Source organism: Thamnophis sirtalis, unplaced genomic scaffold, assembly GCF_051295495.1.
Source record: "Thamnophis sirtalis isolate CommonGarterSnake01/CBP01778 unplaced genomic scaffold, rThaSir2_p1.2 scaffold_3, whole genome shotgun sequence".
NCBI lineage: Eukaryota > Metazoa > Chordata > Lepidosauria > Squamata > Natricidae > Thamnophis > Thamnophis sirtalis.
Window position 1 is genome coordinate 21,032,862 of NW_028261383.1, and position 22,286 is coordinate 21,055,147.

At 40.1% G+C, this 22,286-nt stretch overlaps 2 protein-coding genes across 2 annotated transcripts in view; both read right to left on the reverse strand.

Annotated features, from left to right (window-relative positions):
• LOC148047474 (uncharacterized) overlaps window positions 1-22,286 on the reverse strand; it is a 161,273-nt gene that overhangs the window by 68,046 nt on the left and 70,941 nt on the right. The gene's annotated exons all lie outside the window — the stretch shown is intronic.
• The window catches only part of LOC148047478 (uncharacterized), a 28,191-nt gene continuing 12,103 nt past the window's right edge, over window positions 6,199-22,286 (reverse strand). Inside the window, 5 exon segments of the mRNA XM_087708060.1 lie at window positions 6,199-7,577; window positions 11,298-15,443; window positions 15,446-16,650; window positions 16,652-16,732; window positions 19,337-19,477. Of these exon segments, the coding sequence (XP_087564186.1) occupies window positions 15,256-15,443; window positions 15,446-16,650; window positions 16,652-16,732; window positions 19,337-19,477 (1,615 nt within the window). The 3' untranslated portion in view covers window positions 6,199-7,577; window positions 11,298-15,255.

Sequence of the window (22,286 nt, forward strand, 5' to 3'; positions counted from 1 at the left end):
AACTTGTTCTTCTTTTAACCTAACCTCTAGTAAATGTCCATATAGTTTTTAAATTACTTTTTCATCAGTAGCTGTCAAAATTTCATCTAACTCAGTTTTTTTAACCATAAAAACCTTCCATTTTGCAGTCTTTGTCATATCTAGAATGTATTTGCACATATGAAAACCAATTCATTTCTATTCTTTCCTGTTTCAGCTCTTGCATAGATCTGAGTTCACCCTCTGCATGCAAAGTTTCACCATTTCTAACCGTTTCTTCCTTCTTATATATTATTTGATATGAAAAAGCTTCAATAGTTGATAGCCAAACTGGTATTTTTAAGTAATTGTTTTTTTAATCTTCTCCCAATTCAATAACAAAGCTTTCCTTAAATAATGTCTTCTGAAATAACCCTGCGTTTTAGTATCTTTTATACCATAAAAAGCATGCCATCCCAACAATAACTCATGTCCTTTAACCTCTGTTACTTCTTGCCCTGCTGTCACAGGCGCATTGGACAATGGATCCACTGCCTTTTTTCTGTGTCAGCCCCTCAGATATTGAAAGGATGCTATGATGGCATTCCTAGTCCTTCTCTGTGTTAGACTGGGCATATCCAGTTCCTGCAATAATTCATCGTATTTGGAGTAGAAATTTTAAAATTACAAGAAGAAGGATATATTCTAAATCAAAAGAAGAAAATTGAGCAATTGTTTAAAATATATCAAAAGTTGAAGTGTGCAATCTCCCATATTACCATGTTTTCAAACCATCAAACATAGAACAATTTGTAATCCGGAACTGTATCAGGCAGTCATAGTGTTGCAGGAAAAAAACAAGACTTAGACGTTTAGGGATGAAGGAGAAGTTTATTGGCAGCCAGGTTCAGAAAAGCTAGTCAAAGGCTAGCATGCAACTTCTGAACAATCCTTCTCATAATTTTTAATTTTTGAATAAACACTAACAGACAAAACGCAACAAACACCACAAAAATATCTTCCATTACAAATTATAAAGAGAGTGTCAATTGGTTACAAAGAGCTTTCGTGCATCCCTTCCCCAGTCATCACCTACAATTCATATCAATTTATATGTTTTAAATCAAATATATATATATATATATAAAGGGAGACTAGTATAGATCTATTGCAAGCTATTTAGCTCTCATCAGCTAGCCATACCCTTACTGGGATTTGAACCTGGGCATTTTACATTCTAGGCAGACTTCTTAGCCATTAGGCCACAGGCTCTTATCCGTTATCAGCGAAGCCAGGGTGAAAGGTATCTATTAGATTTTTACAACCCCTGGTAAGCCCCAATTTGTTATAAAACACAAATATAACAAAGGCAACAGTAAAAAACATTGGGTTTCTGTCGTGATGGACTCTTGTGACGAGCCGATTGACAGATGATGGAAGCAGTTAGCTTCCTCCCATAATTGGGGCTTACCAGGGGTTGTAAAAATCTAATAGATACCTTTCACTAAAAGAGCTAAATAGCTTGCAATAGATCTATACTAGTCTCCCTTTATTTATTTATCAGCACAAATAAAATAAAATAAATAAATAAATATATATATATATATATATATATAAAGTCACAACCCCTGGTATGCCCAAATATGGGAGGAAGGTCACACTTCCACTCTCTGTCTTCGGCTCGTCACAAGAGACCATTCAGACAGAAACCCAATATTTTTTACTGTTGCCTTTTTGTTACATTTGTTATATTTATGCTGATAAATAAATAAAGGGAGACTAGTATAGATCTATTTCAAGCTATTTAGCTCTCATCAGCTAGCCACACCCTTGTTGGGAATCGAACCTGTGCTCTCTTGCCTCTTAGGCAGATGTGTTAACCATTGAGCTACACAGCTCGACTCCTTATCAGCCAGCCAGGGTGAGAGGTATATATTTAAAGTCACAACCCCTGGTATGCCCAAATATGGGAGGAAGGTCACACTTCCACTCTCTGTCTTCAGCTCGTCACATATATATATACTATCATCATAACTTCCGTCCATAAAAAAAAGGATAACACTGTCCAATATAGCTTAATTTCGCCACTTAGTTTTCTTTTCTTTGCAAGTTTAATTTGGCTTTGATTTTTTGGGGGCAGTCTCTTTTATAACAATAAAATTTCCTCACTAAATGGGCACACTTTCTCTTTCCACTTTCCTCCCATTGCGGAGCTGTCCCAACTTCAGCAGCTTTTGGCTGCGCTTCTGTCACTGGCAAGAAGAGATTTACTTGGATCAATCAGGACTTTGCGATGTCCCTGAGATCAGCAAGACATACTTTTCTCTGTCACCGTCTTTTTGGGATGGTTTAGGTCCAAAAGGACCATCCAGCGGCAAAAGTATCGACTGCGATCTCAGAGCTTCGAGATCACACATCGTGTCGTTGCTACGTCCTGTCTCCTCGGAAGAACGTATTCTTATACGTTCTCAAAAGCAGCGCAACACGGAAACACTTAAGCCATTTCTTATTGTTTATCTTGAGAAAAGAAGCCTTATAAGTAGATACTCTCTTACTTCTCCTTTTGTCTTGGGCCACAGGAACTCACTACGTGGCTCTGTAAGAACTTTAGCTGAACTCTGTGGTTTTGAACTTTTGACATTTCCTGGTTTTGTACATGTCTTAAAAGCAGGTCTTTATATCTTCCTTCTGCCATGTCTCAGTAATTCACATTTTATCCTGCTTTATCCCCCCCTTCTAGACACTATTTTTAGCTACAATTGAATCTAGCCTATTACAGAGTTTTTAATCAGCAACCCAAGCATACAATCTTTGGCATAACATGATCAAATACAGGTGTATGACAGCGAAAAAGGAAAAAGACAAGTAATACATATGGAATAATTCTTAGGGGTTATTCTCTGAAGGCACTTTCTCCAGGGTGCAAGATGAACATATGTGCCTGTATCTCTCATCCTCATCATAGGGATGTGGGGCAATCCTACCGTCAATAAGGCTTTCCATCAAAACTAATTCCTTTTCAACCTGTATTTCCTTTACTGACCTCATAACTAGTTGCTTGAGTAGGGGTATTACGCAAAGGATAAAGGCCTGGCCGGCCACACCACATAATAGCACAAATAACATCTGTTTGGCTATTTCCCTGACCACGCCTGATTTGTTCATGTAGAAACAGCAGTCTTCTCCCAGGAATACACACAGCCCACCTTTCTCAGCAGTTAAGATATCTATGGCACACCGGTTTTGTAAAACCACTGCTGCCAAGGAGTCCATTTGATCTTGGACCTCAACCAAGGTGCCAGCAATTTGGTTTCGGCTTTCTTGGAATTCCTCTGACAGCTGCCTAAACTGTGTGATGGAGTGTGATATTCCACCCACACCTGTTCCAACTGCTATCCCTATTCCCAGGATCGCTAACAGTGGGAATAAGAGCGGCACCCTTTTTTGAAAATGTCCCATTAGGGAGAGCCAGTTCCATGCTTACCACACCCATTTTGGGGAACAGGTGTATCAAGGTACATGTTCCAGTCCAGTTGGAAGGTAAGCATAGATACACATTTTTCTCACATAAGAAGAAGATTCCATTTTGTCCTACACACACACCTATGTTCATGGTGAAGGCATGGGCTCGGAGGTTCATTTCATTAGTCCATACCTGTAAGGTTCCTGCCAGGAACTATCAGCCAGGGCTGTAATGGAGCTTCTTGGTTAGGGCTCACTTGCTTATCCCTGACGACTGGACCTTCAAGAGATAGTGGGAACTGGTGTTTCCAGGGGGAAAATGAACACGAAATCCTGTGGTGGATTGAATCGAGAGCCAAACGGGGAATCGGGGTGGCTGAAATGGCCTTGGGCATCTTCCAGTAGTGAAATTCCTCTCCCAGTGGTTAAAAATGAGGGGTGGGGAGCGAGAAAGTTACCTTCTGTTGGAAGAGGTTGTGAGCAGATGGAGATATGCTGCAGGTTAATTTTATGTCCACGAGTGTCTTCCTAGGGGCAAGGTACATTTCAGATGGGCACTGTTCTTCTGACAGTGACCCCACAGGAATGCCAGGTTCCTGATAACATTTGATGCACAAGGAGGGTGACCCTATGATTTCCGCACCCACGGCTATGAGGTCAACAATGGGGGAGACCGCTCATCCCCAGCCTTTTAGGTACATTGTACAAGTCACCTTGCAGCTGGACTTCTGCCTCTTTGGTTCTCCATCTACCACCCTTTTCAAGGACTATTGTGGCCTTGGTCTTTTCCCAAAGATCTGGCTCAACTGGAACAGCATGGTACGATGAAGGGCCAGCAGATCAACACAACCAGCATTTTTGACCTAGGGCAGAGTCAGTCTGATTAATTAGGCTTTTACCCAACTCCAGTATTCTTAACATATAGTTCCCCTTTCTCTTTGCTAAAGAGCCGAGATGGCGCAGTGGTTAGAGTGCTATACTGCAACCACTTCAGCTGACTGTTATCTGCAGTTCGGTGGTTCAAATCTCACCGGCTCAGGGTTGACTCAGCCTTCCATCCTTCCGAGGTGGGTAAAATGAGGACCCAGACTGTGTGGGGGGCGATATGCTGACTCTGTAAACTGCTTAGAGAGGGCTGAAAGCCCTATGAAGCGGTATATAAGTCTAACTGCTATTGCTATTCTCAATTGTTGCAGGGGCCCGCTCCCGCTTCAGGGTACTGATGACCACCTTTAAAGCACTCCATGGTAGTGGATCTGGATACTTGAGAGACCGCCTTCTGCCGATTACCTCCCTCCGACCGATTAGATCGCACAGGCTGGGCCTCCTCCGGATTCCATCCGCCAGTCAATGTCGACTGGCGACTACACGGAGGAGAGCCTTTTCTGTTGCAGCTCCGACCCTGTGGAACGATCTCCCCGTTGAGATTCGTACCCTCACCACTATCCAGACCTTCCGCACAGCCCTCAAGACCTGGCTCTCCCAGCAGGCCTGGGGATAGGTTTCCAATTTACCCGCCCGAGTGTTGATTGTTGAATGCATGTTGTGGTTTATCATTTTATTTTTGGTCACTTATTGTTTGTCTCTTGTTACTGCACACCCTTCCCTTTGTGATTGTAAGCCGCCCTGAGTCCCCTCAGGGAGAAGGGCGGCCTATAAGTCTTAATAAAATGTCTCTAAAAAAATGTCTCCCCCTATGTTCCACCCCATTTCTTACAGGGATTGTCAGATGCTGGAGCAGACCTGTTCCACACCCTGTGACCTGATTCTGCCCTGTTCTTTGGGATTCTCAACATCCTCGGATCTTCCCTCAAGGGCAAGGGAGGGTTACTTGGCATTCTCACAACATTGGGAACTACTATTCAGGATGTGATCACTTAGCAGGCCCTTTGCCAATAACAGCCAAAGCCACAAAAACTCAAAACTGTCCCTTATGCAGAATCTCTCCAAACGCAATTTTTTTAACCTACAGAATCACCACGTCAGGGAGAAAGCGGGGGTTATATATAATTTGAGGAAGGGCAATTTCAGTTTTGGGCGATCCACAAAGCCAAGTCTTATTTGCTAAATATATTGCCCACAATCCCAAAACTCCTACTATGTTACAGAGAACCCACTCCCACAGTTCCTCAAACATAAGTGTCATCAGAAGATTCACACTGTCCACTGTCACAGTCAATGTTTTTAGGCACAGCACCTGTCTTTCTGGGATGGGGGTAACCCCAATAAAGAGAATATTCACTGCAGCAAATCACAATCAGGGCAAGCACACTCACTAAAGCAACAGATAATGCAGTTATGGCTATGAGTACTTGACTTTCCATACCCTGACAGGTGCTCAGACTTTCTAATACATCTTATATCTAATAAATGGAATGTTGTCTTCCTCCTCTAAATCTTCGGCCATAGATAGAGGAGTCATCTTCCAGGGGTGACTCCCAGTAAGCCCTCTTCTGCCCCGTAAGTAGTTTGCCTGTTGCCTGTAGGACATTTATAGGGGGCGCTTCTTCAAGCCTACCACTAGAGGTCGGGCCTCATCCTGGTCTACCTTCCAATACTCCTCAGCAGCTGGCTTAACTCGTGTCCAGTGAATCCAAAACTTGGATTCCAACACTCTTACTGCAGGTGGAGAACACACGGCCACAGTGTATGGGCTCTTCCACCTGGGTTTCAAGTTCTTTCCTTTCCAGTGTTTTACCCAAACTCTGTTTCCCACCTGAATTTTATGACTAGAAGTGCTCAGAAATGGTGGAGTAATGGACACACAGTATTGCTGGATTTCTTGTATTTGTTTCTTTAATTCTCCCATTTGATTCACCCATAAGGTCCCTATTTGACCTGCGTACCCTACGTTATTTTTCAAGTTAGCACTTATAACTGGGGGTCTCCCAAACATCACTTCAAAAAGAGATAACCTAATTCCCTTTCATGAAGTGCATGCACAGACCAAAGTGCCAGCGGCAATGCATTCACCCATCCAAGGTGAGTTTCAAGACACACTTTGTCCTTGAGTAGGATTCTAGTCCCTTCAAATCTACAGTTGTCTGGAGTTCCTCTGCTTTAGAATATCTGGGGCTCAGTCCCTTTCGCATTTCCGATGCTGCATAAGCTGTCATGTCAGGGTGGCTGTGATCATCTCAGGTTGCTGACAGCTTTGCTTCTCTGTCAGCTGCTCTTCCCTTTTCTGCTGGATCCAACCATCCAGCTTGGAGAGATAAGCCATGGGCTGCTGCCAACTTCCCTTTTCTGCTGGATCCGAGCATCCAGATTGGAGATTGTGCAGATCCCCCATATGAGATCTTTAATTCCCCCGGACAAGCACACTAGTTGCTCTTTGTTTCTAATGCTCCACGAATTGCATGACTAGTAAATATAGTAATTGGCTGCCCACAAGTCAATTTATTAGTTTCCTTAATCAGAAGAGCAGTTGCGGCAAGGATTTTAAGGCAATGTGACCCCCCCCCTTTGCTAAGCTGTGGGGTGTTGCCATTTCCCTTTTCTTGAGTCAAGAAAGATTTCTCACGGTTGGGAAGTCCCTTAACATAAGCTTGAGGCAATGCTTACTTTAAAATCTCAAATGCCTGTTTTGTGCATAACAGAGACAGGCTGGAGCAATCTGATTAACAGTGGCATATGTGCCTTTTGCCAGCATGTATCGTGCGACAAAATCAGTGAGTATTTTCTTTCCAAATAGCCCCACGAGCCTGTAAAACTCTAAATACATGTTTTCTGTCTGTAGACATTAACCATCTTTCTTTTTGCTAACTGGAGGGCTCTTCCTCTGACTGGGGGTGGGATTCTAACTACTGACTCCTCCTCGTACATTCTTCCGGCAAGTCCTCCTGGCCTCCTGCTTTTCCTGTCTAAGAGCCTTGGCGATAAAAATTACATTTCTTCTTGCCCTTTAAAGTTCCTTCTTCTGAAGGAGGAGCCAACGTCGCGACGTTACAAAGTGCAGCCTCGACACTCCGAGACCGCCGTTGATACTTTTGCCGCTGGATGGTCCATTTGGACCTAAACCTTCCCACAGAGACGCTGATCAGGAAGACGAAGCCTTGCTGGTCTCAGGGACACCGCAAAGTCCCTGATTGACCCAAGGGAAGCTCTTCAAGCCAGTGTTAAACAGGCAGCCCCAAGCTGATGAAGTCGGGACGGCTCTGGAAGGAAGGAAGGGAAAAGAGAAAGTGAGTCCATCTGGTGATGTATTTTTTCTATTTTGAGAAAGACTGCCCAAAGAAACTTTTTTTAAAAGCCATATTAGATCCTTAAGCAAAAGAATTAAGCAGCAAAATTAACTTATATTGGATTGCTTTGGAAAGGTTTTTTTTTAAAATTTGTAACTATACTTTGTAGATTGAAGTGCTTGCAACGTTTCTCATTTCTCCTCTTAAAGTGAACGGATTAATTTTTTCTTCTTCTGCTTTTTGTTACTTTATTTTTGACTTCTGGATTAAAACTTCCTTTTTATTTTAACAATTCTTTCTATTATTTGTTATTAAATTTCTTTAAAGAACTTTGTTTCCTATAAGCTAGAGATAAAGAAAGTGAAAAGCAGCAACACTGCCACTCGGTCAGAGGCTGGACTTTTTGAAACAACGTTATCTATTCTCTTTTCCTTTTTGATCTTACTGACTTTGTAGCTGAAGGGTTTGCAATTTGTTTACAGAAACTGGTAAGGGGCCAAGGGCACAAATTGTTTTCGCAGGTGCTTTTGAAAACTATTTTGGCAGGGGGGAGAAAGGGAAAAAAACCCAGAACCCTTCTCCTTTGAAGAGCACAAAATTTTTTGGAGTATTTTATTAATACTTATAGGCCGCCCTTTTCCCTGAGGGGACTCAGGGCGGCTTACATAAAATGAGGGGAAGGGATATACAAAAGAACTTGTGTTTAAGTCAACCTAAAATAAAAAAATAAAAGAGGCCTGGAAGGCTAAATGGCAGTGGCTATTAGTTTTTCCCCCTTCCTTCTTTGGATCAATAGATCTATATTCAGATGAAGGAACCTTAAAATTCCAAAATATCTTGGCTGGAATTCAAAATCTATTGGAAGGATATGGGAGAATTGAGAAGAGAGATAAGACTGCTTTGTTACTGGAAAGATACAGGTTGACAATGAAAGTTGATAATAAAAAATTAATTAAGTTTGGTGATCAATAAGTAGGAATTTAGTAATTCTTAGATTGTTTCAGATTGTTATTAAATGTTTATTCGTCAACAAATAATCAACTATAACAATAATGAAATATAATGGATACAGTTTAATGATATATACATGTACTGGCAAACTAGTAAAAAAAATGGATATAAATTGCAAATTGCGATCTGGGAAAAAGACCTATGAATTTTATTTAAAAACTTTTATTTAGATCTTGTCATTAAGGTGTAAGGTTTTTTGGGTTTGATGAGAGGAGGTGGGATATACATAGTAAATGATTTTAGCCAATTATAATAACAAGGAAATGTTAATGGATATTGTTTAATAATATATACATGCACTGGTATTGGCAAAAGCAACTTGGATAAAAAACTCTAAACAGCGAGTTGGGGGGAAAAGGGGGGGAAAGGTTTAGTAATTTTATTGACTTTTACTTAGAATATGTCATTAAGGTGTAATGTTGTTGGAGGATTTTTGAAATAGCTAATGAATGCCATTATGTGGTTGTGTCTTTAAGTATGAATGATTTGAGGTAAAAGCATGTTCAAATAATTGTAGCCAAATGAGAATTGTAGTACATTGATAGTAAGATATACAAAGATTTTTTATTTAAAGTGTATAATCTAATGTGAACTATAAGTAATGACTGTGGAAAAAATGCACAAAAGTTATCTGTAACCAATCAACACGCTTTCTACAAGATGTAATGAAGGATGATTCTTTTTTTGTGTTTTTGTTTAATTAAAATAAAAAAACTTTTAAAAAAAGTTCCTTCTTATCTGAAATTTGAGCCCAATTAATACACGCTTTGTATGCTCATTCCACAAGTTCAGAGATGCCTTTCCTGGGCCCCCTTTTTGTCTTCTGTAATTTTTACCCTAATGTCATCTGCAGAGTGACCAATGCAGATCATATTGACCATTCTCGTATTTTCTTCAACCTCAGGATCTAATGTGGCATATTGCCTAAAGGTTTGATAAATGCATTCTAAGAATTCCCCTGGATTTTCATCCTTTTTCTGTTGAATTTGATAGACCTTCCCTAAGTTCTTAACTTTTTGTTTGAGTCCTAACAAAACTAAGGTCTAATAGTTTGCAGCTGAATGGACTAAGGTTCCCAATCTGGTTCCTCCAGTAACCATGTCCAGTCCGGATCTTTTGCATGATCCTTCTGAAAAGGCTTATTCATGGTTCCCTTCACCAGCCTTCTTTTCTCTGGGGTTAATAAAATTTCCATCAGATTCTGTATGTGTGCCCAAGTAGACTGGTGAGTTCAGAAAAATGGATGCAAAAAAGACATGCATTTCATCTGGATTTTCTCTATAAACAGGATTTTGATTTTTCCAATTATATAAATCGGCCATTGAGAATGGAGCATATATCCACACCAGTGGTGGGTTTCAAAAATTTTTCCAACCTACTCTGTGGGTGTGGCCTCCTTTGTGGGAGTGGCTTGCTGGCCATGTGGCCTCCTTTGTGGGAGTGGCTTGCCGGCCATGTGGTTTTTTTTCTCTCTCTCTCTCTCTCTCCTTCCTTTTGTCTCTGTCCCTTTTTCCTTTTTTTTCTTTCATCTCTCACTTTTTCTTTCTTTTTTCTTTTTTTATTTCTTTCTTTCTTCCTTTCTTTCTCTTTCTCTCTCTGTGTGAGTCTGTCTGTCTGTTTGTCTGTATCTGTGTGTGTGTCAGTGGTGTGGCCTGCTTTCCGGGTCCACTGGTGGAACCTCTTCTAACCGGTTTGGTAGATTTGACGAATCGGTTCTACCGAACTGGTGCGAACTGGTAGGAACCCACCTGTGATCCACACCTTATGTAGCTCCCCCTCAACTCCTGGCAATAAAAATTCCCTTAGGGGCAATTTGAGTTTTGTTTTATCTCAACTGCTCCCCTGGACCGGGTTTATGATCCACTTGATCTGTCCCTTCAGTAACATTTTTGGTTTTCTTCCTCCTAGCCCCACCTAATGGGACCGTCTGTTCTTTCTAATCAATATCTGATTCAACCTTTTATCTCCCTGGGTCTGCTACTTCTTCAGTGTCAACCATTTCATGTCAAAGAAACACAGGTGGAGGGCACTGATGTCAGAGACTCTCTCTCTCTTCTTTTCTTTCTTTTTTTTTTTGAACAAAACAAAAACACTTAAACACATCAATAAGGACAAACACGCAAGTAAAAACAACTCAGGAACTAAATGTTTCATTGAGACTCTTTTTTCTTTTCTTTCCTCCTTGAGGCTTGTTACCCATTCTGGTAACTGAGTATATCTCAGGGTTTTTCTAAAACACCCTATAATTCTTTTTTTTCTTCTTCTTCTTTGTTCTGGGGTGTTCAGTGTCTTCTCTTTTCTAATTTTTTTTGATCTCCCAGCAAGTGCTTGCATATTTTTAGAGATCCAAAGTTTTCTATATATATCTTTAGACCTCCCAGCAAGCACTGGCCTATTTTTAAAGATCAAGATGTATAGAGTAAAATGTTTTGAATAGGTGTTCGAGAAATGCTTCCTTCACCACCCATGTTCTATTTCTGAGACACTTTCCACTGACCTGCGGCCCCGGAGACTCATGGTCACCAACAGGAACTGCAGTGGCTTAACCACCCACACAATTCTAGAGCCTCATTAGGATACGCCGGTTCCGTTAGGAAGGGATGCTATCCCGGGCTCAGAGGGGTGATCGGGTCCCCTCTTCCACTCTCAACCGAGTAGGTCTACAATTCCCACAATACTTGCCTGCAGGCGTCTTCTCTTCTCAGCCGGTGTAATTTATTGACTTCTCCTGATCCCGGTCTGATTCTTGGATCGGCGGATGCCCGACGGGGGGTGGGGGTGGTCGTCTGAGAAAGTCTCTGTGGGCACCCTAAGGTTGGGCAAGACAACCTCGACTGGACACCGGTCGGTCTGTTCCGTCCTCAGTGAAATATCGCTCTAAGTCCTGCCAAAGGTCGTCACAATTGTTGCAGAAAATAACAAGACTTAGGCTTCTTGGGATCAAGGAGAAGTTTATTGGCAGCTAGGTTCAGAAAATCTAGTCAAAGACTAGCATGCAACCTCTGAACAACCCTTCTCATGGCAGCACATATTCTTATATGTTCTCAAAAGCAGCGTAACACGGAAACACTTAACCCATTTCTTATTGGTTATCTTGAGAAAAGAAGCCTTATAAGTAGATACTGTCTTACTTCTCCTTTTGTCTTGGGCCACAGGTACTCACTACGTGGCTTTGTAAGAACTTTAGCTGAACTCTGTGGTTTTGGGCTTTTGACATTTCCTGTTTTTGTACATGTCTTAAAAGCAGGTCTTTATATCTTCCTTCTGCCACGTCTCAGTTTTATATTTTAATTCACATATTATCCTGCTTTATCAGTTGGCCTGTTATGCAGTATTTATCACATAATGTGGCCAGATATTACCCATACAGTCAACAATTTAACCTGCTATACGTTAACAACCTACACAACAACACTGGTAAGGAATTAAAACGATACCATGGAATTTTAGGATTGCATTTACAACCATCAAGTGAACGGTTAGTAAAGGATTTGGATATTGAAGTGAAAGTAGTCATACCAATAACACAGTAAGTAACACAGCATGTGTACAAATGGCAACAGGTGCGAGTATAAAGAGAGGAAAGCATATTGTTATAAAATAATGTAATATCAGACAAGCAGGGAAAGAAAATGCAATAGACATAATTTATTGTCCACCAGAAAATAATTTAGCTGACCTCATGACAAAACCATTAAGTATACAAAAACACAAAAATCTTGTGAAACAATTTAGTTTCAATGCTGTCCAGCTATAAATTGGAGGGGTCTTAGGATATTCAATTCAGTAGCTGGAACAATTAAATTGGACAATGGGCAAGAAGTGAGCAGTTGAGTGCTACCTCCTGCATGAGCAATCAAAAGTATGATTGGTTGCCGTAGATTTAAAGGGGGAGTTTCCCATTTTCCCCTGCTTTCTTCTTCTTCTGTGTGCTCTGTATGCTATTTGGAATTACCTCAGGATGTTCCTGTGTTCCTGCCTATTTTGTTTCCTGTAAATATGTTAGATATGTTTATTTATTTATATATAAAACTAAAAAATTGCCTCAGTATCTGATTCTGATTTCATTTGGAAATTTGCTGCATAATTCCCGGACAGAGGGCTGTCTCTATTACACCCAGAGAAAAAAGCCATTTGCAGTGGATGCCCCTTGCCAGAAGCATCACAGGGAGGGAAATAACTGTTGTGATTTGTAGCTGGTGGATCACCTTGAAGGATGTGAAGGATCGTGGGGAGAAAAAACATTTCTGCCCTTGAAGGTCCCCTTCCTCTGGGGCTGATGGAGGACTTTGGGATTATGAGTGCACACAAATGAATCCCTTTGTGAGCCTGAGCTCTTCCCAAGAAGCTTCCATAGGGAGCACAGCCAATTCTTAAGACACCTCACCATGGTTTGGAAATTGCAGGTTTATTTGGAGAAGGCTGAAGCGGAGTTAATAGATTCGATGCTTGATAAACTGGGTTTTCTTAAGAAACTGAGGAATGGACCTACTATATCTAACTGGAAAATAATTTGGAAAATGGATCAATCAAGAGGTTTATGATTTTGGGGAATAAGACACAACTGTTGGCTTATTGTTCTCAACTTAAATTTTAAGAAAAAGTTTTATTAATAAGAATCAAACAAAGGTATTTCATCCCGGTTAAATCAGAGACAATGATTCTGGTGATTTACAGTAAATAAGACGACATTCTAAACTTTATACAAATTAAATGGAATAGTAGATTGTTAACAAAGTGCTTTGATGTTTAACTTTGATTTTGGTTCATCTGTTAGTTATATTGCCTTTACATATTGTATATAGATGAACGTTGAATGGGTTGTAAATAAAGCAGAAGTTCAGAAATTTTGGGCCTGCTTCAGGAGGGGAGAAAACTAATGTTGCTCCAATATGTTTATGAATAGTCTAGTGGGGATAATAAAAGTAAATTTGTTTTTGTCCTTTTTAATTTTTTTTTTTTTACATGTCTTTTCTATTCTTGTTTTGAGCTTGAAAAAATATTTCTGTTTTTGCAGTAGGTACTGTAGATTAATATTTTGACTAAAATAACCTTAAAAAAAAAGTCCCTTTACCACAAGCATCTTTATGGTGCTGCTGTGGACCTATTTTCTAAACTGCCTGTAAATTCATAGAATCGTAGCAACATGTGGTTGTTTGTATCATTGTGACCAGAACCGGACACACTATTCGAGATCTGCTGTCCCCAGCACAGTGTAGAGCAACTCTATCACTTCTTCTCGTCTTGATACTAAGCTTATGTTGATGCAGCCTAGGACTGCATTGGCTTTTTTCAGCAGTGGCAGCACTACGCAGCACAATACTGGCACAAGTGGCACTTATCATACAACCCGGAGATACTTGGCCTGCCCTTTTGGAGATTTCCCAGAGGCAGCCACCGTTTTCAGTGCACCGACTATTCCTCAACAGTTCACAAAGTGTTAAAGTAGTAAAACAGAATACTTTGTCCTAGTGACAATAGCAATAGCAGCTAGACTTATATACCGCTTCATAGGACTTTCAGCCCTCTCTAAGCGGTTTACAGAGTCAGCATATTGCCCCCAACAACAATCCGGGTCCTCATTTTACCCACCTCGGAAGGATGGAAGGCTGAGTCAACCCTGAGCCGGTGAGATTTGAACCGCTGAACTGCTGAACTAGCAGTCAGCTGAAGTGTCCTGCAGTACTGCATCCTAACCACTGCGCCACCTCGGCTCTATCCAATGACCCAGAGGCAGCCACCATTTTCAGTGCACCGACTATTCCTCAACAGTTCACAAAGTGTTAAAGTAGTAAAACAGAATACTTTGTCCTAGTGACAATGACTCAGAAGCAGTCACCGTTTTGACACAAGAGGCAAGTATGATGAAATGGCAGCTGCTTGCACAAGTCCACCACATGACCCAGGCATGAATCCCAAGTGCAATCAAAATAATAGCTGCTTCCACGAAAGTCATGAAGCCCACAAATGTGTGTCTTGCCTTCCTTCACCAACATGAGGTTCAGAGATCTTCAAAAGGAATGGAGAAGAAGGATGTTGTTATGCCTGATGGGTTGGGAGTCAGGCCTAACAATTGCAGGGACCCAGTGGGAATAGGAAAATGCCGGTGGGTAACCAAAAGGTGGGGTAGTGGAGGTTAGGCCTCCAAGAGAGTCCCACAACTCTCAGATAGTCATGGTTCTGCTTAACAACTTGAACATTTGTTTAACAGCTTCATCAGGGAGAGAAGGGAATGAGGGGAGGTAGTTAAGCAAAGTAATATCACGTAACTATTGCAACATGCAGCCGTAACTGGCAGGACCATTACAGTTGTGTCTAGATGACTACTTCTATGGTGGCTAGGGTATTCTGAGGCTCAAAATATGGAGGACACCATGGTAGAAGACGGAAACTCCACATTTGGGGATTCCATAATCAATATACAAAAAACATCACCCAAATTTGTTGCTGGTAATGAGAAACTGGTAGTTAGCCCTTGTCCATTTCCTTTTCTATCCACTTCAAGTCTAATTCTGAAATAGGTTTTCACCTAACATTCCTAATGAGAGATGAGAAATGAAATTCAAGCCTTCTCTAAAATCATCAACTTTTCCCTCAGTTGGATCTCCATGTGGACAAAAAGGAACAATTTAGGCCAGCATCATCCACAGACAGATTTGTCTCCTCGATGAGTTCTCCAGTATATCACCAGGTTCGAATTATGACATAAATTTTTGGCACAAACAGGACATTCGAAGGTTTTCTCTCCTGTGTGAGTCCTCTGGTGTTTCACAGGGTCAGAATTCTCATTGAAACTTTCCCCACGTACTACACATGCAAAGGGGAAATTCTGTGAATTCTCTGATGTCTTACCAAGTTGGATTTGTAACGGAAACATTTTCCACAATGAGGACAGTGAAAGGGTTTCTCTCCTGTGTGAGTTCTCTGATGGCTCATCAGGCTGTAATTGTTACGGAAACTTTTCCCGCAAACAGGACATTCAAAGGGTTTCTCTCCTGTGTGAGTCTTCTGATGATTCAGCAGATGGGAATTCCTACTGAAACTTTTCCCACAATCTGAACATTGAAAGGGTTTATCTCCTGTGTGAGTCCACTGATGGTTCACCAGGGTGCAATTCTGACTGAAACTTTTCCCACAAACAGGACATTCAAAGGGTTTCTCTCCTGTGTGAGTCCTCTGGTGGTTCACCAGGACAGAATTCCGACTGAAACTTTTCCCGCAAACAGGACATTGAAAGGGTTTCTCTCCTGTGTGAGTCCGCTGATGGTTCAAGAGGTCAGAATTCTGATTGAAACTTTTCCCACAATCAGAACATTCAAAGAGTTTATCTCTTGTATGAGTCCTCTGATGGTTCATCCGGTTGTAATTCTGAGTAAAACGTTTCCCACAATCAGAACATTCAAAGGGTTTCTCTCCTGTATGAGTCCTCTGATGATTCAGCAGAGTGGAATTTCGACTGAAAACTTTCCCACAATCAGAACATTCAAAGGGTTTCTCTCCTGTGTGAGTCTTCTGATGATTCAGCAGAGTGAAATTCCGATTGAAACTTTTCCCACAATCAGAACATTCAAAGGGTTTCTCTCCAGTGTGAGTCCTCTGGTGTTTCGCTAAGTCATAATTCTGACTGAAACTTTTCCCACAAAGAGGACATTCAAAGGGTTTTTCTCCTGTGTGAGTCTTCTGATGGTTCACCAGGTTAGAATTCTGACTGAAACATTTCCCGCAAACAGGACATTCAAAGGGTTTCTCTCCTGTGTGAGTCCTCTGGTGGTTCACCAGGACAGAATTCTGACTGAAGCATTTCCCGCAAACAGGACATTCAAAGGGTTTCTCCTCTGTGTGAGTCCTCTGGTGTTTCACCCGGTTATAATCCTGACTGAAACTTTTCCCACAAACAGTACATTCAAAGGGTTTCTCCCCTGTGTGGGTCCTCAGGTGTCTCACGAGCAGGGAATATCCAATGAAATGTTTCCCGCAATCTGGACAGTCATACGGCTTCTCCCTGCTGTGAGTCTTCAGATGTATCATCATTGCCATTTTCGCTAAAGGTTTTACCAAATTGGAAGCACTTGTAGGACATTTCTTCTGAGTGGATTCTTTCGTGAGCCAAAATGGATCTGTTTGGAGAAACACTTTTGCCACATTCAGATAATTTGTATGTGCTTTTCTTCAGAGTAGATTCTCCCCTGTGTAATCACTTACAATTTGAAGTCTGTTTTTTCTATAATGGGCACACCTACGGAGCTTTTCCACAACTGATATTCTTGAGAAGAACAAAAATATATGTGATCCCTTGTTGAGTGGTGCTTTGATTTAAGCCCTTTCTTTCTTCCAGGGCAACACCTATATTACTGTCTGCCCTAGATGCCTATCCAATTGACTTTTTCCTCCCCACTGACTTCCAGATATTTCCCTCTTTCTGAATGGAAATATTATGTCTCTTGACCTTTTAGTGTATTGTGCCCTTGAGTTCTGCATAATCTACTTTTTCCAACTCGAAATCTCTTATTTTCTTTCGTCTCTCACCTGCTATGGAAGGAGAATTCTGTGGTTTTTCTGATGGAAATAGAGAATATTTTCATTTCTGCCTCAATCTGCTTTGCTTTTCAATATTGCTTGTTAGTCTCAGTTGTCCAGTGTGGTCTTCCGGCATCATGTTTGCCTATAAGATTCAGATGAAAACATGACTTTTATTGTTTGTAAAAGGGTTCCAGAAGATGTGAAAGAAGAAGTATACATTACAATGAAAAAGCAAACATGCCACAATGCTAGAATAATCTCTTACATTAATTGTGACATTTGACTACTGAGATTCAGTTCAAATAGCTATGCAATCATGATATTCATTTGTTGACCTAGGTCAGTCACAAATTCTCAGCCCTGCAAAGGGTTATTATCAAATACAGTTATGCGAAGAAGAAAGTGCACACTTCTTGAGCTCTATGATTTTATGTATCACGACATAGTAAAAATAATATCATCTTTTGCCGTTAAAAATAGGAAAATGAGGAACAACAGATGATACTTACACCCATGGCATCATTTTCTTTTACAAAAACAAAGTGAAAACAGACGTGAAAAACTGAGAAACTAAAAACACTCTTCCTTCTTCCGTAGGTATGAAGAGGCAAAGTAGCAGCCAGTGCTGCTGATCAAATGATCATCAGCAAGTGTGACTATATCTATGAAAGCCAAAGTTGTAGGAGTTTCCTGTTCTCCAGCATTGAGGTGTGAATTAAATGTCAAAGAGTAGAGACATCTTAGAGAAGCAATTGTTGCTGCCCATCCATCTAGGAAGGGTTATAAGACTCTCCCCAAACTAAAGTAGGACGTAAAGTGAGATTTGGACATTAAGTGTGAAACCTACTGGGTCAGGCTGGACAGCCTCTCAGGGCCCCTTTACTTCTATATTAAAAGCCACATAGACAGAGTTGGAGCTTGCAAAAGAACAGGAAGCGAGTGCCTAACCACAAGATGTTCTAGCCGATGTCCCTATGTCAAAACCTATGTCAAAAGTCCAAGGTTCAATTACAGTTTGTTAATGACACGGACTCCATAACAAAAGGAGAAGTAAGACCCCCATCTCCTTATAAGGCTTTCTCCTCAAGGTAACCACTAAGAAATAAGTTAAGTGTTCCCGTGTTATGCTGCCTTTGAGAATGTATAAGAACGCGTGCTTCGATAATGAAGGTTGTTCAGAACTTGCAATGCTAGCCATGGGCTAGCTTTCTGAACCTGGCTGCCAGATAAACTTTTCCTGTTTCCTGATTAGTCTAAAGCCTGTCATTTTCTGCAACAAAACAATTTAAACTCCAATCATTCTACGTTCCCCATGCATAAGTGGAAAACATAGAAGACAATTGCCAACCTGCAATGCTCAGAGAAATTACAAAAAATCCAAGCATTACATCTCAGGCTCTACAGGCCTCAGTTAGCATGTAAAGTGTTAAAGTTCACGACAGTTCAATTAGAAAAAGACTGAAGGAGTTATGGTCCTTTTGGAAGGGTTGCCGGGAGAAAGCATCTTCTCTGTAAAAAGGACATGGAAGAAGCACTTAGATTTGCAAAGTTTCATCTGAACAAATTACAAGACTTCTGGAGCACAGTCCTTTGGACAGATGAGACCAAAGTGGAGATATTGGCCATAAAGCACTGGATAAAATGGATATTTGCCATTTTGATGAAAACAAAACAAATCAACACCAAGATCTCACACCAACCATCAAGCACAATGATGAAGGGGAGATGATTTGGGCTTCTTTTGCAGCCACAGGACCTGGCTACTTTGCAGTCATTGAGTCGCCTGTGAATTCCTCTCTATACTAAAGTATTCAGAATCAGAACAGACCTGGAAGGGACCTTGGAGGTCTCCAGTCCAATCCCTGCTCAGGGAATGATTGATATCATTCCTGATTAATTGCTATCCCGTCTCTACTTTAAATCCTTCGGTAACGAAGAACTCACAACTTCTGGAGGGAAGCTGTTCCCAAGGAATTAATCTTAACTTGAAGGAGACTTTTTAAGATCCTCCCAACAGCAGAAAATTGCGTCCACCAGTGTTAAAGCATGGAGCACCAGCGGACTCAAAATTTGGGGAGGGAAGGAACATGGAGCAGCAGCTGACATGCTTCAGCCTAATAGCCTCTCTGCTTCCACATCATGGAGGAAACCAAACAGCCGGAGCTGCTCCCAGCCTCTCCTCCGACCAGACCCCAACTCACCTTCCAGATGCTGTTTCGATCCTGAGAAGAGCACAAAAGCCACTCGGCACATCAACATCCTTCCTTGAATGATCCGGAAGAAGTTCCTCTCCTCCCATCCTTTCTAGCAACGCTAAACTCGATGCTTTTAACTCCTTGAAGCTCAATCACATATGCCTATTCAAGTCACCGATAAATGACTGCCATTTCCCAATAGGGGGCATAAGAACACGCTTGTTCTATCTCTAACGTGTTTGTAAGGCGTTTTCACTGATTAAATGCTATCAAGTCTTTTTCGACTTCTAGCAACCTACTTTTGCAACTAAGCCATATGAAATGTGATGCTAAATAGCTTGTGAAAGTTAGCTATGGGCTGAGCCCTAAATGTTTATGAAGTCTTACACAATTACATAGAGTTGGAAGAGACCAACTCTCCAAGCTGGGGACCCTCTTACTATTCCCTCTTTAAAAACCTCTTAAAAAACCCCAGTGATGGAGCACCCTCAACTTCTAGAGGCAAAGAATTTCCACTGATTCTCACTGAAATGTCTCCTTGATTCTAGGTTGGATACCTTTTTGATAAGTCTCCCTCTGTTACTTCTTTTTTTTAAAGTTTTTATTTTAAAACAAACAAAAATATACATTAAAAAATACAATCAGTTACATATCTATTTAGCATGTTGTTTGGTCACAAACATTTGTGCATCACTGTTTTCAGTTGCATATAGAATCAGTAGTTATCAGCCCAATATACGTTAGTACATTGAACATTGTAAATCATATATTCAATTGACGTATAATTCTTCCTTTTAAACATGTATTCTAAGGATTAAATTCATATATATGCTATCTGTCAAATCGTTGTGAATCTATTAAATAGTAACATATCTTAATGGTATCGTCTCATATAATCAACTACAATTATTGTTTTTTCATTTTAAACAAGATATTCTAAATATTCAATTCATATATATACCAAAATTCCATTACTTTGTCATAAATCTATAGAATCTATATATTCAATTCATATTTATATATATACCAATATTCCATTACATTGTTATAAATCTATAAAATCTATATAAAAGCAATATGTCTTTATAATGTCTTCTATCACATTCTATTATTACAATTCAAGATTATGGTAATTGTATCATTGATAAAACAAGTCCCAAATCTTATAAAATTGTTCATCCTCATGTTCTCTGATTTCAAATGTCAATTTACTCATTTCAGCACATTCCATTGTTTTTCGAATAACTTCCTCCTGCATAGGTATTTTCTCATTTTTCCATTTTTTTGCAAATACAATTCTGGCTGCCGTTAAAATATTTATAATCAAATATTTCAAGTCTTTATTGTATATATGTGGTATAATACCCAATAAAAGAGTCTCTGGTTTAAAGTCTGTGCGTTTCAGTGTCCTTTTTCCCCACCACATGTGGATTTTAGTCCAATACCTTTTAGCTTCTGTGCAAGTCCACCACATGTGGTAGTATGATCCCGGTGTCTGATGACATTTCCAACATTTTTCCGATTTGTTTTTTGGACATTCTTGCTATTCTCGTTGGGGGTAGGTGCCACCTGTAAAACATCTTATACAAATTTTCCTTATAAGCTGTTGACATTGTCATTTTATAATTTTGGAACCACAATCTCTCCCATTTCTCTAGTTCAATCCCATGTCCAACCCCCCCCCCAAGCTATCATAGGTTATTTAACTTGTTCTTCTTTTAACCTAACCTCTAGTAAATGTCCATATAGTTTTTTAATTACTTTTTCATCAGTACCTGTCAAAATTTCATCTAACTCAGTTTTTTTAATCATAAAAACCTTCCATTTTGCAGTCTTTGTCATATCTAGAATGTATTTGCACATATGAAAACCAATTCATTTCTATGCCTTCCTGTTTCAGCTCTTGCATAGATTTGAGTTCACCCTCTGCATGCAAAGTTTCACCATTTCTAACCGTTTCTTCCTTCTTATATATTATTTGATATGAAAAAGCTTCAATAGTTGATAGCCAGACTGGTATTTTTAAGTAATTGTTTTTTTAATCTTCTCCCAATTCAATAACAAAGCTTTCCTTAAATAATGTCTTCTGAAATAACCCTGCGTTTTAGTATCTTTTATACCATAAAAAAGCATGCCATCCCAACAATAAGTCCTTTAACCTCTGTTACTTCTTGCCCTGCTCTCTCAGGTGCATTGGACAATGGACCCCCCCCCCCGCCTTTTTTCTGTGTCAGCCCCTCAGATATTGAAAGGATGCTATGATGGCATCTCTAGTCCTTCTCTGTGTTAGACTAGGCATATCCAGTTCCTGCAATAATTCATCGTACAACTCCTTTGGAGTAGAAATTAAAAAATTACAAGAAGAAGGATATATTCTAAATCAAAAGAAGAAAATTGAGCAATTGTTTAAAATATATCAAAAGTTGAAGTGTGCAATCTCCCATATTACCATGTTTTCAAACCATCAAACATAGAACAATTTGTAATCCGGAACTATATCAGGCAGCCATAGTGTTGCAGGAAAAAAACAAGACTTAGATGTCTAGGGATCAAGGAGAAGTTTATTGGCAGCCAGGTTCAGAAAAGCTAGTCAAAGGCTACCATGCAACTTCTGAACAATCCTTCTCATAATTTTTAATTTTTGAATAAACACTAACAGACAAAACGCAACAAACACCACAAAAATATCTTCCATTACAAATTATAAAGAGAGTGTCAATTGGTTACAAAGAGTTTTCGTGCATCCCTTCCCCAGTCATCACCTACAATTCATATCAATTTATATGTTTTAATATATATATATATATATATATATATATATATATATATATATATATATATATATATATATATATATATATGTTTTCTGAGGTTTTCGCGGGTATTAGTATGTAGGTCTCTAGTTGTTCGGGTTTTCTCCCGCGTAGAATTGGATATGTCTTTGCGACGTTTCGAC